The 13962-nt window shown below is 36.0% G+C and overlaps 1 protein-coding gene across 1 annotated transcript in view; it reads right to left on the bottom strand.

Moving 5' to 3' along the window:
* Positions 1-13962, bottom strand: part of PITPNC1 (phosphatidylinositol transfer protein cytoplasmic 1) — a 361819-nt gene that overhangs the window by 29711 nt on the left and 318146 nt on the right. The window contains exons 7-8 of the mRNA XM_051995262.1: positions 7089-7244; positions 2040-2103 (exon numbers count right to left, since the gene is read on the bottom strand). Coding sequence (XP_051851222.1) covers positions 2040-2103; positions 7089-7244 — 220 coding nt within the window. The remainder of the gene's footprint in view (positions 1-2039; positions 2104-7088; positions 7245-13962) is intronic.

Genomic DNA, 13962 nt, shown 5'->3' with positions numbered 1-13962 from the left:
TCTTGTCCAAAATCACAGAGGTAGTCACTGTCTGAGACAGAATTTGAACTCAGATCTTCCTGCCTCTCATTGTAGTGCTTCAAACCAATGTGCCACATAGCTGCCTAGATTGATGAAATCAACCTTTGGGTTTCAGTTTTCTCATCAATAAAATGAAGGAATTGGACTAGATATCTGTTGGAATCCTTACAAACTGCTAACTCATTAGAATTGATCTAATCTTACAAGAAGATGTTTTGGGCAGAACCTGAAACAAGGTACTAAGTAGAACTAATTAGTACAATGCTTGGGTTTGCACCTTTACTCATTGGAATTCACAAGTATGCCAGCTTCACAAAGTAAACTTTGTGATTAGATCAACTCTAATGAGTTAGCAGTTTGTAAGGATTCCAATAGATATCTTCCAAGATCCCTTCTGATTATAAACCTATGATCCTAAGATTCTAAGAAATTTAGATCTAGTAGAAAGCATTTATTCCCATTTACAAGTGGGAATACTATCTGAACACTGAACTTTTTCCAGATCATTTACATAGGACTTTACATAAGACTGGTATGCAGGGATATGCAACTTCATTTGCATAGAGTCTTTCTCTGTCAAGATGAACTATAATCCCTCTATAACTTAGGAGATAGTCTTTGAGAGATGAACTAGCTCATTATTTTCCACTCTATGGCCAACCTATGCCTCTCCAAAATTAATTACATTTTTCCTGGAATACTAGATACAGAGTTTATCCCCAGGTCCCTACTGAAAACATCTATCTTGGAAGTTCTGAACACTACCAAAGCTTCCAACTCACTAGACTAGAGGCAGTAAGGGGACACAATGTATATAATACTGGACTTGGAGTGAGGAAGACCAGTTCAAATCTGGACTCAGACATTTACCAACTGTGTAACCCTAAGCGAGTCTTTTAAATTTTCTATCTCAGTTTTCTCAACTGTAAAATAGGGATTACAACAGCACCTTCTTCTCATGGCTGTCGTGAGAATCAAATGAGATAAATTCATAAAGTATTTCATAAACCTTAAAACTGATATCTAAATATTAGCTCTTATTAACCTTGATAGAAAAACTCACTCTCATCTCCATTCTCTTATGAGGAAACTTTGGTATTATTACGTCCATTTGACAAAGGAAGAAGTGAAGGCTCAGAGAATGAAGTGACTGTGCCCATGGTCACAGAGATGCTAAGCCCCTGAGCTGGGACTTGAATTCACATGTATGGGCTCCAAGACAGATATTCATTCTATTATACTGAGCTCTTTCTCTTAGAAGAATGACAAGTATGATATTGTGGGGTGGAAAGCTGGAAGGGACGGTGCATCAATCAAGTGATGAAATAATAAAGTCTGATCATTTACTAGAAACAGATAAAACTGATTTAACTTTTCCCAAATTATGCAAATAAACAAAAAATAAACTCCAAACTCCCAAGCTTCCCAAATAACCTTTTTCATTATTTGTGTGCACCTTTGGAAGTTGCTTCTTTACCCAAAGTCTTTGTGAAATTTTCATGTTTATGAAAAAGAAATCAAATGAGATTAATGTACAAAGCTCTTTTTTAGTCTTGAGGTATTACCTAAGGGCTAGACCATTATTGTTATTGTCCTCTAGCTTCTAATCAAGGATAATTTTAAACACTTCTTAAAAATTTAAAAACTTGCTCTTAAAAACCCTTCCATTTAGAATAAACTCTTTCTTCTAGGAAAATAGCAAAAGAAGAAATTTGAAATCTACCCACAGAAATCGGTATGGGTCATTCCTTGTAAAACAGGCAAGAATAGAACTTCCTGTGATTCCACTTAGTCAGTGATTCTAAAGTTATTCCCTAGACCATAGTTTATGATTACACATTTCATTAACATGCTCACTTGAACTACACTCTTTTCAAGGCAGGAAACAGTAGTCCTGAATTTTTTTTTCTCCTAACATCCAGGCAACAATGGAAATCAGATGGACTAAAATAGGACCAGAAAAATATCCAAGTTTTAGGATGTTCTGTAAGTTGCTTTAGGGAAATGGACTGACTTACCATACCACTCGTCAACCCATGCAAAAGCCTGTCTATGCCCAATCAGCAGAATATCTCGGACCACCTGAAAAGTAGAAGTGAAATTCCTTGTCAACAAAAGCTCATAAGAAATAAACTGCCCTAATTTCTGGTTTCCTGGGGAAAATAGGTTTCTTAGTCCCTTTCACTATATACAACTATAATTATTATTCATTGAAAAGGTAATGGCCATTTAAAAAAAAAATAAAGGTATGACTGTATCTGAGAATCATGGGGGTAATTTTCGCAATGTGTACTTCCAGGTCTTAAAGGGATGTACTGACAACCCCTTGATGGCAATTCAGCAAGGCAATTAGCTTTGAGATTAGTTATCTGTGGAATTCAGTCCCCACTTATCTTCAATTAAAACAGGTGATGCTTTTCACTTACTGAGGGAAGGTGGCATCCCTCATTGTCCCAAGAAGAGCTAAGGCGTGATTATGGGAAAAGAATACAATCATATGCACACTGATGTATAGTTTAGGAGCCATTCTATCCTTTAATGATAATAGCTGACATTTATATAGCCCTTTTTACAAAGTATTTTGTTTGCATTTGATCTCTCTTTATCCTCACAAGGGCTCTGTGAATTGGAGAAAGTAAGTATAATAACAACTTCCTTTGCAACGTTGTTTTAAGAATCAAGTAGGATGAGTAGTTAGAATACTTTATAAAGCTTAAAGGATTATAAAAACATTAGTCATTATTGTTATATTCTACTATATTATCATGTTATTATATTACATTACATTATATTATGTTCCAAATCTTATGTTTGTAATGGAAGCCTTTTCTGGTCCCCTTTAATGCTAGTATCTTCTGAAATCACCTGCAGTTTATCCTGTATTTATCTTGCTTGCACATAGTTAAAATGTAAGCTCCTGTTTTTGTTTTCTCTTGTACCCCAGAGCTTAGTACAGTGCCTGGTACATAATAGGTGATTAATACATTTGTGTTGACTGACTTTCCACTTTACTGAACTTAACTCTTTTCTCTGAACAACTTTCAAATCTTGTTGACCATTTCAAATTGCACTTATTGAGTAAATTGCATTTAAAAGATATACTGAGAACACAGGAATAAAATTCTAACACAAAGAGCCTCCTAGTTTGACTTTTTTCTTCCAAAGAGCTGGAAGAGATGTTGGAGATGCTATTCCAAATTTTTCACGTTATAGGTTTATATATCGTTTGTATATTGTCTCCTCCATTATGTTGAGAGTACTTAAACATACTTTCAGCCTTCCTTTACACATGTGGTACTTAAGACAATGCCTGACCTATAGGGGACACTTAAGAAATAATTACTAACTGTCTTAACACATTTCCTAGAACAAAGTAGATACATAATAAGTGCTGGGTGACTTGGCTTGACTTACAGGTAAAGAAGGAAAAAGGAACCTATAATTTGTCATGAAAAAAATTTGATAGATTGTAGGAGAATTTAAAGAGAGAAATATAAGATAAACAGAATTATATCCTTTGTGTTTCATGCTAATCATATCCATTCTGAGTAGGCCACACTATAAAGTCTACATATGTTGTTGATGGCTGGATCTCCTGTTGAGGATTTACTGCTTGGTAGTGACAGTTATTTCACCAGATGAGATGGCATGGTTGGTTGCAATCTATAATTCTGGAAGGAGTAATTTACATTTATGTTTAAAAATATATAAATTTATGAGCTCTGTGAAGCACTAAAATAAATATTCTTTGCTTAGCACACTGCCTGACACAATGTCGGTGCTTAATAAATGTCTTTAAGTGACTTGTTCATATAGTACACCTGCACATGTGGGCATTTGTTGTATACTTATTTATTGTACATACATTGTGTACCTGTCTATTTCCATGGCCTACACAGTATGTCTTAACATTCCCTCACTTCCATAAAATCCATTTAGCAAGTGACAAAACCTCTCATCTCATGCATGTTTCAGTAATTGACAGATCTGAATTTTGTGGGGTTTTGTGAAGTAGGAAAAATGCTTATAATGAAGTGTTTATTACTCAGGGCATCTGAGTAGCTAAAGAGGCTTTTATGACATGGAAGGAGGAAAACATATGTAATGAAAATGAGCAGCAACATGCAACAATAGACACTTGAGTGCTGAGTATGTGAAACTGGTAAGATTCAAAGAAAGAGCAAGCACGGCATTGGGAAATACACCCATTACTTTAGGCACAACACAGCTGCCTGTCGGAAATCAGGACTCAATAATGCTTTAAGAGTTCATATTTTACTGGTTTTTCTGACTGTGAAGGGATCCTTAAGAAACAAAGGTGTTCATAGAGAGGCACCCTTGGAATTTTAAACCCCCCAAAATGCCATCCTTAGATACTAATTAGTCCCTTCGATGCCAGAGCAGGTGTGTTTTCTTAACGTTGATAACATTTTATTCTATTTAGGTATGGGCACCAGGGAAACCTCATAGTTCTGTACAATGCTGGTAGGTATTTTAAAGATGAGGATAAAATTCTCGTGGTTAGCCTGAATCACCCATGAGAAAATGATTGGGCAAGTGCTAGGGCTATCTCATTATTAGCTTCAGGAGAGAGAATGATAAAAATTCCCCAATGGCAGTGGCCTGAGGGATAGGGAAGTTGCATTGAACTCAAGGGATGCCCAGGAGAGATTAGGAATGATGTCAGAGACAATACAAACCTTAGTTAGGAAACTCACTCAAAATAATCCCCTGAGATGTGCTCTTCCATTTACTAACCTTGTTGGTCCTTTGTTAAGGTTGTCCTCTATGTTGGTTTCCCTGGCTTCCTTCAAGAACCAGATAAAAGCCTGCTTTTTTTCAAAAGCCTCTCCTGATCCCCTTTACTGATTTCCCTTCTGTTGATTATTTCCAATTTCTCCTGCATACATCTTGTCTGCACACTATTGTTCAGAGTCTCCTCTATAAGATTGTAAGCTCCTTGAGAACAGGGACTATATTTTACCTTTTTTTTTTTTTTTTTTTGGTAACCCAAGCACTCAGCAAAGTGTGGCATAAAGGACAAATTTAATAAATGTTTACTATATTGCTGCTGAATGACTGGAGGCAGAAGGGATGATAGAATTTCATCTCCATGTGTTCCACACAATAGTTCCCTATTATAGGCTCTGCAGTAGTCAAGGAGCTAGTTCCAGAATAAGGACCGCCATATTTATTCATTGGGAGCAGCTACATGGTACAGTAAATAGAGGACTAGACTTTCAGTCAGAAAGATGTGAGTTCAAACTCAAGTTCAGATAACTTACTAGCAGTGTGATCCCAGGCAAGTCCTTCAGTGCTCTTTGCCTCAATTTCCTGATTTGAAAAATGAGAAGGAAATGGCAAACAACTCTAATATCTTTGCCAGGAAAATCCCAAATGGGGTCACCAAGAGTCAGACATGACTGAAATGATTGAACAACAACATCATCAACAATACTTATTCATTAATTAAAACATTAAGAGTTTTGGAATTCAGTCCATGTTGAGTTGCTATTTATGATACCAAATTTTCCAAGGGTGAGAAGTGTGGAGGCAGATGGAAATTGTTCCTTGGGCATCCGATTCTAGCACCATTTTTTAAGTGCTAATGATTTGTAACATTTATAACATTTATAGCATTTTGAGGTTTGCAAAGTTCTTTACATAGAGACAAGGGACCGTGGGTAGACCTGGGATTATATTAATTAAAGGGAGTTCCCATATGAGGAAACTTTCTTCACTAATGCAGATTGGTATCTTCTCTATAATATATAAAGTTGGCTAAAGCAGAAGAATCAAACTCAAATAGAAACTGGGCACAGATTGACATAGAACTCACAAATTAACATCTATGGTATACTGTATTTTTATTTATTTTGTTAAACATTTCCCAGTTAAAGAGCCTCCAGTTTGATACCTCTGGAAGAGCAATGAAGTTAAATGGCTTTTCCCAGAGTCCTATGGCCAGCATGTGTCAGTCAGGACTGGACCTAAGATCTTCCTGGCTTTAAGGCCTACTCTCTAGTCACTGTGCCATACTACCTGTGATGCAAATGTTTTACATACATAATCTGGTTTAGTTAAGAATTCTACAAAAATCAAGCACTTAGATTCTGGATCCTCAAAGTCAGTATTTTAGTTTTTTACCCTGTGTTACAGATAAATGAAAAGATTTGCAGCTTCTACTATCTCAAATAATTCACAAGCTAACTAAATGGAAGGGGAAAAAAAGGAAACAGAGGATGAATTTTTCAATTTCCTCATGTAATTCAGAGTTATTCCTTAAAAAGCTAAGCAAATTGGGTCATCTAAATAGCACAAAAGTCATAATACTAGTCCTGGAGTAGGGAGGACATAAGTTCAAATTCTGCCTCAGACTTGTTTTGTGGCACTGAGCAAGTTATTTAACCTTACTTGTTTCCAAAACAAACAAATAAACCCACAAGAACCCCCCCCCCCAAAAAAAAAAGCTAAGAAACTGGTCTTTAGCAATATGTAAGTTAGATGGTTAATTATTTCCAATTTATCCCATTTATAACTTGTGTACACATAGTTGTTCACAAGATATCTCTTTTATCATACTGTGAGCTGCTTGAGAGCAGGAACTGCCTTTTGACTCTTGTATCCCCAATACTCAGCACAGTTTCTGGAACATTAATTGCTATTGCTCACTCTTGTAGGACTCTTTGCAACCATTTGGAGTTGTCTTGGCAAAGATACTGGAGTTGTCTGTCATTTTCTTCTCTAGTTCATTTTATAGGCAAGGAAACTGAGGAAAATAGGGATAAGTGACTTAACCAGGGTTACATAGCTAGTATCTGAAGCTGCATTTAAACTCAGGTCTTCCTGACTCCTGGATCAGTGTTCTTATCCATTCTACCATCTAGCTTCCATTTTGGAATAGTGGAAGCATTTTATGAATGGAGTGCTATGGGATTTTATAATCAATTTGCCTTATAGATGTAGTTTATGCTTTTGCATCTATATCTTCCACCCTGGCAAGATTTTAAGCAATATAGTGGCTTTCCTTGGCCCTTGCTTGTATCCATAGCACAATTTTCACTCACCTTGTGTACAAATTGCTCTACTCTGGTCTGAAGTCCCCAGACTTCGAATTTCACAGTCACCAATTTGTAGGAACACATGATTGGTTGGTGACTATCTCTCCAGCCTTCCCTTAAATGTCCTCTCCCTGTTTTCTCTGATTTAAAATGTTTAGGATCCTAAAAAATAAAAAGGGGAAAACTGTGATTTACAAATATAATTAATAAATAATAATAACTCCACTTTGCACTATGGAAACCAGTCATTACTTATTTCATCAGAAATTTGTTTTCTAACAAAGAACACTTCAAGAAGTATGAAATTAAAAATGTGGAAAAGCCATTATTGTTATAAGAGCCATAACTAAAAATAATTGTACTGGGGGCAGATCAATTTGGGATGGGGAGTGTGACACAGAACACAGGCTGACTATAGGTATAGTCATGCCAGGAGAGGAGGTCGATCCTCCCCCAGACAGTCTGGGTTGGAGAAGAAGGTGAAATCCAAGCACCCATATTTAGCATCCTATTATCAGGATGCTGAAGATGGCAGCATGGAGGTGGTTCTAGTATATCTATTTAGGCTCTTGGAGTAAAATGAAATTTATGTACCAAATCACTCTATGTTAATTATAGCTCTGATCACAATAGCCATCACATACAATGGATAACAAGCACCAATGGAAACAGGCAATTTACAGATTTTAAGTCATCCATATGTTGTCAATGAAACTCTTTTTAAAAAAACTTAATAGTATTTTATTTTTCTCCAATTACATGTAAAGATTGTTTTCAACATTCATCTTTGTAAAATTTCAAGTTTTTTTTTCTTTTCTCCCTTCCTTCCTCTCTCCCCAAGACAGCAAGCACTGTGATATAAGTTTTACATGTACAATCACGTTAAACATATTTCCACACTAATCATGCTGTGAAAGAAGACTCAGAAGAAAAGGAAAAACTTCAAAAAAGAAACACACACACACACACACACACACACACACACACAAAGTGAAAATAGTGTGCTTTGATTTGCATTCAGACTCCACAGTTCTTTCTCTGGATGTGGACAACATTTTCCAAGATGAATCCCTTGGAATTGTTTTGATCATTGTCACTGAGAAGAACTAAGTTTATCAAAACTGACCATTGCATAATGTTGCTGTTACTATGTATAATGTTCTCTTGGTTGTGCTCACTTTACTCAGCATCAGTTCAAGCAAGTTTTTCCAGGTTTTCTGAAATCTATCAGCTCATTATTTCTTATAAAACACTAGTATTCCATTACCTTTGTATATCATGACTTGTTCAGCTATTTCCCCTCCATTTCCAATTTTTTGCCACCACAAAAAGAGATGCTATAAATAGTTTTGTACATATGGATCCTTTCCCCCTTTTTTATGATCTCTTTGGGATACAGATTTTGTAGTGGTATTGCTGGATCAAAGAGTATGCACAATTTTATAACTCTTTAGACATAGTTCCAAAATTATTCTCCAGATTGTTGGATCAGTTCACTCCACCAACAGTTCACAACTTCACCAATACCAATTAGTGTCCCAACTTTCCCACATCATCTCCAACATTTGTCACTTTTCTTTTCTGTCATATTAACCAATCTCATAAGTGTGAGGTGGTACCTCAAAACTGTCTTAATTTGCATTTCCATAATCTGTGATGATTTAGAGCATTTTCACATGACTATATATAGCTTTAATTTCTTCATCTGAAAAATGCCTGTTTATAACCTTTGACCATTTGTCAATTGGGGAATGACTTGTATTCTTATAAATTTGATTCAGTTCTAATGAGATACTTTTTAGTGTCCTATAAATAAGGGAGAAGTGGCATCATCTAAAATTCTCAGTTGTGATGAGCAATAGATAGGTGCTAGACCTGAAGTCAGGAATACGTGAGTTCAAATTAAGCCTCAGATACTCACCCGTTATGGGACACTGGGCAAGTGATTATAATCTCTGTCTGCCTCAGTTTCCTCATCTGTAAAACGGGGATAATAATAGCACCTACCTCCCAGGTTTGTTGTGAGGATCAAAAAGGACAATAATTGTAAAATGCTTAACTTGATGCTTGGTACAGAGTATGTACTATATAAATATTAATTATTATTACTAAATATTTGGGCAATTGTTAAAATGACATGGATATTATCTTAGCAGAATCCTAGGTTCTGACTTTGTTTGTGAATATTCATATATAAAGGGAACAAAATATGTCATTATCTCAAGAAAACATTAACTGACTGCTCACTAGGAGCACAGTACTAACTGAGATATTACATTATGCTTCCTTTCACTGAGCTTTATTTTCTCTGTGCTTTGTGGGAGGAAATCACCAAGTACAGTCCTGAAGAAGAGAAAACAAGACTGTGCTTGCAACTTGCTTTTTATTTCCTCCACTTAGGAAAACAATACTGCAATGCTATAGTAGATTTGTCTTCTAGGACCTGTGGTATAGGGCAAAATCCACTTTTGGGTTGCGCAGGGGCTAAAGTGAGATCATCTTCTCTGTCCCTATCAATGGACACTCAAGACCTACTCTTAGGTCCTGATGATAGTTCCCTTCACTTTGTTATTAGTATTGTTACAATTCATCAAATCTAATCAGAATATTTTTAAAATGTTGGACATTCCATGCAGCTTTCCACATCTGTGGTTCCCCACTCTTGCAAAGAATTTAGGAGGGGAGATGCCTTTTCACAACTTTTGTGGTTATGATTGGTCAGTATAATTTCTACTTTGTTTATAGAAAGTACATCAAAAATATTTGGGGATGAATCCTTTCCAGGACTAAGCCTGCTATATACTAACTCTCTACCACATAGCATCTTCCCCCAATGACTTCTTCCTCTTGGTTAATTGTGAGATCCATTAGGGAACTCATCTTCCCCTTTGTTAATTCACATAATAAATAGCAAAACATTGTTTTAAAAAATTGGAGTGTATCTATGGAGCCTTCCTTTTTGTCATCAATCTTCTTGAAATATATGCTTTAGTGACAAAAACTTTGGGTTAGAAAGTAAAGCAAATGGTTCACTCAGTGGATAGAGCACTGAGCCTGGAGTCAGAAATATCTGTCTTCAAATCTGGCTTCCAATCCTGACTAGCTCTGTGGCCTTAGGCAGGTCACTTCACCTTGGTCTGCTTGGGGATAATAAGAGTACCTACTTTCCAGGGTAGGTGGCAAGGATCAAATGAGATATTTTCAAAGTGCCAGGCATACAGTAGGCATTTCATAAATGTTAATTTCTTTCTTTCTTTTCTGAAGATGGATAATGGTTTTTTTATTCTTTTCCTTTTTAAAAATTAAAAAAATAGCCTTTTATTTTCAAAATATATGCAAAGATAAGTTTTCAGCATTCACCCTTACAAAATTTTGTGTTCCAAATTTCCTCCCTTCCTCCCTGATAGTTTTTTTAACCAATGGATTCTGTATTCAACCACTGAATTTTCTGCATTCTGTGCCAACTGAAAAACTTCTGCTTAAGATGAATTAATGGCTTCCTCTCAAAAAGTAAAACCCCTAAACTTCAACGCTCACATTTCCAAAGAAGAACAGATTTCAGTTATGATTTCCTGAGACTAGTTATGAAGTACAGATGTAAGATGTAGTTTCCTGCCTGTAAGGCACAGGGCAAAGATTTTAGGTAGTTTTCAAAAAGGTTCCTCGTAATTTGGGAAAACTTAGTGAGAGATTCATTTGTTCAGCCCAAGCATCTCCAAATCTCCCTTCTTTCTCCTATATTATAAAATGCAAAAAGAAAAAATATCCCAATACAGCACAAAATAAGAGCTTAACAACACTATGTAAGAAGAGGATGTGGTTTTGTCTTTTTGTGAACATATCACTTGAAATGGCAGCATTAAAAGTTGTAAATTAGATACCTTTAGCTTTCTAGAGAACTTATGATATCTGAGTAAAGACAGGAACTGATGTATACTGGTCAATGTAAAGCTATTTTTTAAAAAAAACTTTCAGAATCTGTCCTTTGGTTATTTATCTTAGAATGTATATTGCTATATCAGCTATTTTTAAAATATATCAATGCCAGGGGGCTGAGTCAGGTTGTATGTGATATTCTGTCAAGGAGTTAGGGAATTAGGACTGGAAAAGTAGAGTGTACAGGGAACACAAGAGTCGAAGCAGCAGTTATTTGATCAATAAACTAACATTTATTAAGAATTTGTTCTGTGCCAGGCATTATGCTATAGGAAAATAGCAAACTTAATACCATATTGTGCTTTAAGTTTTGCAAAATATTTCAAATGTATTATCTTATTTGATCTTCTTGACAGCCTTGTTACCCCCATTTTAATAAGGAGGAAACTAAGGCTGAAAGTCGTGAAGTGGCTTAACCTTTCTCTGACTCAGAAATAAAGTCAGTAAAGAGAAAACAACAAGACATATTGAAGGGCAAAAAAGGAGAAGGGGAATTAGGAAGGAAACATTCATGCAAGGTAAGTGGTCAAAGAGCTAATGAGCAAGAATGGAGGGGGCATGGGGACAGCAACAGCATAAGACTGTCAACAAAAAGAAGTCCCTATTACTGAGATGCCCTACTATCCGAGCATCAGTTTATGTTACTCTTTCCTCATCTTAATGAGAGTTAATGTCAAGTCAATAAGAAAAATATAGCAAGTGCTTATTGTGTGTGAGGCACATGCTAAATGCTGGGAATACAAAGTAAGGAAAAACCCTAGTTCTTGCCCCTTGCATTAGAATGTGTGCATATAAGTTAATTGTGCACATTCAAAATGATAAATACAGTGCAAATAGTTGATAATTTCAGAGGGGAGGCATTGGCAGTGGTGGTGGGAAAGTCTCTTACAGAAAGTAATATTTGAATAAATTTGAAGGAAGCTGGGAATGTAAAGAGTCAAGAATAGAGAATATCCAGATATGAAGGATAGTCAGCAAAAAGACATGAACTTGAAATGAAATGCTGTATCTGAGGAATCCCAAGAAGGATGGTATTGCTAAATTGTAGTAGGGAGTAAAGTGTAAGAAGATTGGAAAGATACTAAGGGATTGGGTTATGTTGGGCTTTAAAATCCAAACAGAGGACTTTATATTTGCTCTTGGAGGTAATAGGACGTAACTGGAATTTACTGAGAAGTAACAAAACCAGAATTGCACTTTTGGAAGATCACTTTGGCAGCTAAATGGAACATAGAGTGAAGTGTGGAGAGATCTGAGGCAGAGACCAATCAGTAGGCTACTGAAATAGTGTAGACCAAAGGTGTATGACAGTATATGTCAGGATAGCAGTTATGTGAGTGGAGAAAAGAGGACATATTTGAGAAAAGGCATGAAGGTAGAAATGGCAGGACTAGGCAATAAACTGAATACATAGGGTGAATATCAATGAGGATGACAACTTAGCTTGAGAACTGGAATGACTAACCTAGGTTGAAAGCCAAGAGAATCTGGCCTATAAAGGCCTTCAAGTGATAAAAAGTGAAGTTAGAAAATGGAACATACACTTTTCTGACAAATGTAGTCACTCAGTATAGTGTCAGGTCTAAGCTGAACTCTTCCTCACTATAACTAGCTCAACATAAAAACAAACAAGTCAGAGATCTCCATTTAAACCTCACTTACCAACCTTAAAAATAAACAAGACATGGAAATGACATAATTTAAATTTCAGAAACTGAGACAATGTCTGTTTGTGAACAGAGGCTTCCAGGAGCACCTTCCTAAAGTGCTAGACTCAGAGAACTTTGGGCCTGCCTCTCAAAGACCTGTTGGTGAGAATAAAAGATAGCATTTATGAAGCATTTTAAATTTTGTGATGCATTGTTGATGTTATTTCATTTGATACATAAAACAATCTTGTGAAGTAGAAATTCTTATCATATCTATCCTAACTGGTAAGTGTCTGAGGCAGAATTTTTTTTTTTAAATAACTTTTTATTGACAGAACCCATGCCAGGGTAATTTTTTACAGCATTATCCCTTGCACTCACTTCTGTTCCTATTTTTCCCCTCCCTCTCTCCACCCTCTCCCCCAGATGGCAAGCAGTCCTTCTACATGTTGAATAGGTTACCGTATATCCTAGATACAATATATGTGTGCAGAACTGAAAGTTTTCTTGTTGCACAGGGAGAATTGGATTCAGAAGGTATAAATAACCTGGGAAGAAAAACAAAAATGCAAACTATTTACACTCATTTCCCAGTGTTCTTTCTTTGAGTGTAGCTGCTTCTGTTGAGGCTTTCCCAATTTCATTCCAGTGCTGTCAAGCTATTGGAAGCTCTTTGAGTATGGGCATTTCATGACTGGGGAGAACTGGAGAAAGAGGAAGACCAGCATGCTGAGTCAGTGCTTATAGCTATTATTTATTATTTATATTATTGCCCTAACAAGAACTAAGACTCTGGGGAGAAAAATGTAGCTGAATGCAGAATTATCTAGAAGCTAGGCAAGAAAGATATGAATAGCTGATGATGGAAGCTAAAATGTATGAAACTTAGATGCTTCTTTGCTCTTTTTCTTGCCCTGGATTTCAAATTTAATCTATGTTCCATTTCTAATTTCTCTAAGATGTTTGCTTTCTGGATTTTTACTTTGCGTTTGTTTTCAAAAGAGACATTTAATTGGATTGCTTGACATCTAGGGGAGGGGATGGGGAAAAGGAGGGGAAAATTTGGAACACAAGGCTATGCAAGAGTCAATGTTGAAAAATTATCTGTGCATATTTTTTGAAAATAAAAAGCTTTAATTTAAAAAGACATTAAAAAAATTAGACCATGTAGGTTTTTTTAAAAAAATTATTGTATCTGTATATATGTATATGTATATATGGGAGAGGATGAAATGCAGTGGAGAGGTGATTATTACCCAAGGACACTGAAAGAAATGTATTGTTATCCTTCTTGT

The sequence above is a fragment of the Antechinus flavipes genome, chromosome 4 (genome assembly GCF_016432865.1).
Source record: "Antechinus flavipes isolate AdamAnt ecotype Samford, QLD, Australia chromosome 4, AdamAnt_v2, whole genome shotgun sequence".
NCBI classification, from domain to species: domain Eukaryota; kingdom Metazoa; phylum Chordata; class Mammalia; order Dasyuromorphia; family Dasyuridae; genus Antechinus; species Antechinus flavipes.
This window is presented reverse-complemented; position numbering and strand designations above follow the sequence as displayed.